The 3,302-nt window shown below is 47.5% G+C and overlaps 1 protein-coding gene across 1 annotated transcript; it reads right to left on the bottom strand.

Moving 5' to 3' along the window:
* Positions 1-1,821: 1,821 nt before the first annotated feature.
* On the bottom strand, positions 1,822-3,087 carry LOC133918684 (transcription factor bHLH162). The gene is made up of 3 exons (XM_062362673.1): positions 2,657-3,087; positions 2,178-2,540; positions 1,822-2,030 (listed from the first exon to the last, which is right to left on the bottom strand). The coding sequence occupies exons 1-3, from the start codon at positions 2,828-2,830 to the stop codon at positions 1,959-1,961; spliced, it is 609 nt and encodes a 202-aa protein (XP_062218657.1). The 5' UTR covers positions 2,831-3,087; the 3' UTR covers positions 1,822-1,958.
* Between the last annotated feature and the right edge of the window lie 215 nt (positions 3,088-3,302).

Raw genomic sequence — 3,302 nt, 5'->3', positions numbered from 1 at the left:
GGGTGACGAGTGATTCGCTCGCCTGCTCCGTCGAATCGCAGGCCGAATGAGCAGGGCCGCACGGTCTGCTCGCATCCGCGGCTTCGGCCCTCGTCGGCTACCCATTTGAACGCCTCCCTCTCAACTCACGTGGCGGCGCAAGGCGTTGAATCCGCCTGGTCGCACCCGAAACAAGCAGACCCCCTTGCGCGAATCCCGCCCAGAGGCCGCCGCAGGTCGCGCGAGATCCCGCCCAAAGCCGCGCTCTGCTGCAGATTGCGCGAATTGGGCAGAAAAAGTACCGAACTAGCGCGGTTTTCTCTGGGTTTTTTTCGTCAGGTTTTTTTAACGACAGTGGGAGGGTAGGATGGGGTGACACAAGAGAGTAGAGATTAATTTATTTTTTAAGCTTCAGAACGAACATCACTCAAATTTCCATCTTTTAGATAAACTTTGGACCTGTTTTTTGAGCCTCTTTTAGCAACAACAGCTGGGCATTGCCGGACACCTCTGTTTTTTTAATTAGTTCTCTTCATATATTTGTCTGTGTTAGCCGTTTGGTCCGAGGATACTTCATTCTAGATGAGATGGTTCATCTCATAAATTTTGGTGGGATGACACCACCCCTGTGTTACACTAATCATATGCTCGTGAGGAATGATGTGGTGCAATCCATTCCATTTCTCAAACCAAACATACATGTGAATTAAGAATGAGATGGTGATGGATCACTGCGTTCCTCAGACTAAACACCCTATAAGTTTATGAGACAAAAAATTGACAGAAAGATGAGGACAAATGGACAACTAAGCAAGTGTTAGCCTAGATAAGTTCTACACGGATATGCTATTAACTTTCCTAAATCCCCAGCTGAATATGGAGGCGAAGCACCCTAATTGTGCTTGTGCATACCAATCGTGATCAATAAAGATGAGAGATTATGTACTACATGTTGCGCGTCTACTTTTGTTTTCTTGTTTATATATTCTAGTGGTTAGCTGTATGGTCATTGGGGCCACCGGAGTACAACGTACGAAGACATGCCTGAGCAATAATGATACTTCAGTTGGAAAAGAAAACTTACCTTCAACAAATGCCTCTGAATTTGTTATGTTCATGTCAATTGGATTCATCGACTTAAAGATTTGTAATATCAGCTCTTTACACTTTTATATATGACTTGAGAAAAATAAAAACCTAACTTAATTGACAATTGGTGATTAATGACATGACAACTTTTGAGTTTTGACTGCATACAAGTTATATATAGTTTGACCAGCACGCCCATGAAGTAAGGTGATCGGGAGATAGTAGCTAGGTAGTTAAAATCTGTTCAAATATCACTGGAAACTTCCTTTAGATTCAAGGACAACTAGTTAACAATCACGTGGTCAAATTAGTTCGGTCTCGAATTAGGCCTAACTATCTTGCAATGCATCTGCAATTTCAAAATAACCAGTTTGGTTTTTACAGACCTGTATCCATTCCGCTTGCATTGTGTCCTTGGGGAAACAGGATATACTATATTTTACGAGTTAAAACGTACATATAAGCATCTGCATATGCCTACAAGACTAATTCTATCTTTTCTGTACTAATGTGAATTACGTACATGGAATATATAATTATCAGCAGGATACCATTTCGTTGTAAACGAAATAATCCAAGTGTGTAATTTTGCACCATTTTCACCACCTGCTGCATGTTACACGTTTGCACTCTAGGGTGCATGGTCTAAAGATCGATGAACGAATCAGCAATCCATTGCCGAAATCAAATCTTTTTACCTCGTCAAAGCCAAGGATCAAAGGTAGATACGCAACCCAACACCGCGAGCGTTGACTGGAAGTTCGCCATCGCGCTATCACTCAAGTTTCCAGCTTTGCATGCGCCAGGCACACAAAGTTTGAACAACCCTAATTAGTTGATACTTCACCAAGCATTCGTATTACTCCAAAGATGAAGTAAATTGTATATGATCATGCATCTCCACGTAGCGCTCCCTTTAATCTTTGCACCACCCTCTCAATGCCTCCCTGTTCCCCTGCCACCTGCAAGATCATATCGGGATAAGCGATATCATCAGAGAAATCAAAGCATGTGTAGTTAGCAGTCACACTTGATTTTAGTTTCCAAAAGAAAGTTACAAGTATGTGTTCGTGTTTGATGGATTAACCGCGCTCCGATTGACGACTCACCATAGTGTGGATGGTGTAGATGGCCCTGGCGCCGACCACCGAGAAGTGCGCGTTCTGCACCTCGCCGCCGGCCTCCTCCACGACACGCACCGCGCGGTGGAACGACGCCCCGTTTCCCGGCGGGGCGCCGGTGACGAGGATGACGTGCAGGCCGTGCCCCAGGTGCTGCACCTCCACCTCCGCGGCAGCCGCCGCCCCAGACGAGGAGCCAGAGCCGGAGCCCTGGGGCGACGAGGTCCTCGCCGTCAGCTCCCGCTTCCTCTCCTTGAGCCTCTCTACCCTCTCCGCCGTCTGCCTGATGTACGCCGCCGCCTCCTCCAACCTGTCCGGCCGCGTCGTCGCCGGCGACCCGCGCTGCACCGCCTGACATAAGCACACATCGATCATCATTATACCATCATGAGCTCACATACTTGCATGCATTTACGAGTGATATTATATGATAAATGAATGGTTGTCTATGGTGCTAGTGCACAGACTGGCGCTGCCGACGGCGACGGCGAGCTGCCGGCGCGGACGAGCGAGTCGAGGCGGGAGTAGAGGGCGTTCATCTGATTCCGGCGGTTGCGCTCCACCGTCTTCCGGTCGGGCTTACCCCCACCAGCGTCGGGGCCACCATGAGGAGGAGGCGGCGGCGGCGGCGGCATCTCCATGGCTGGCGGGTTAATGCCTATCGGTCAGCGTGCGCACGTTTGCCCTGTTGGATGTTCGGCGCGCGGCAGCTGTGGGGACTTGTGTTCCTCGTGCGCGCGCGCTATATATCTGGTTCGCTAACGGGTCGGGTTTCTCTCTCACTGTAGTATCAGTAGACTACCAGTGGTCAATAATTCTATTCCATGAGTCGTGACATGCAGCGGAGAATATTTAGCACTTTTTCTCACCTTTTATAGTAGCAAACAGTGAACATCGATCGTTCTTTTGTTGGCTTATTTTAAGCGGCCCTGAAACAGGGTTAACAGATGCGACCGGTGATCGAAAACCAGACCTAGCGCATTCTTTGAAAATTGGAGAATTTTTATCAAAATTTGGTCAAATTCAATCAAATTTCATCAATTTTTTGAGTTTTTTTATGCGAACCGGACGAATAGGTCAAAAACCGCATATTTCAAACGGTTTTTGTCGTAT

The sequence above is a fragment of the Phragmites australis genome, chromosome 5 (assembly GCF_958298935.1).
Source record: "Phragmites australis chromosome 5, lpPhrAust1.1, whole genome shotgun sequence".
In the NCBI taxonomy this organism is placed as follows: domain Eukaryota; kingdom Viridiplantae; phylum Streptophyta; class Magnoliopsida; order Poales; family Poaceae; genus Phragmites; species Phragmites australis.
The sequence above is the reverse complement of the archived record's forward strand: the minus strand, read 5'-3'. Positions and strand labels throughout refer to the sequence as shown.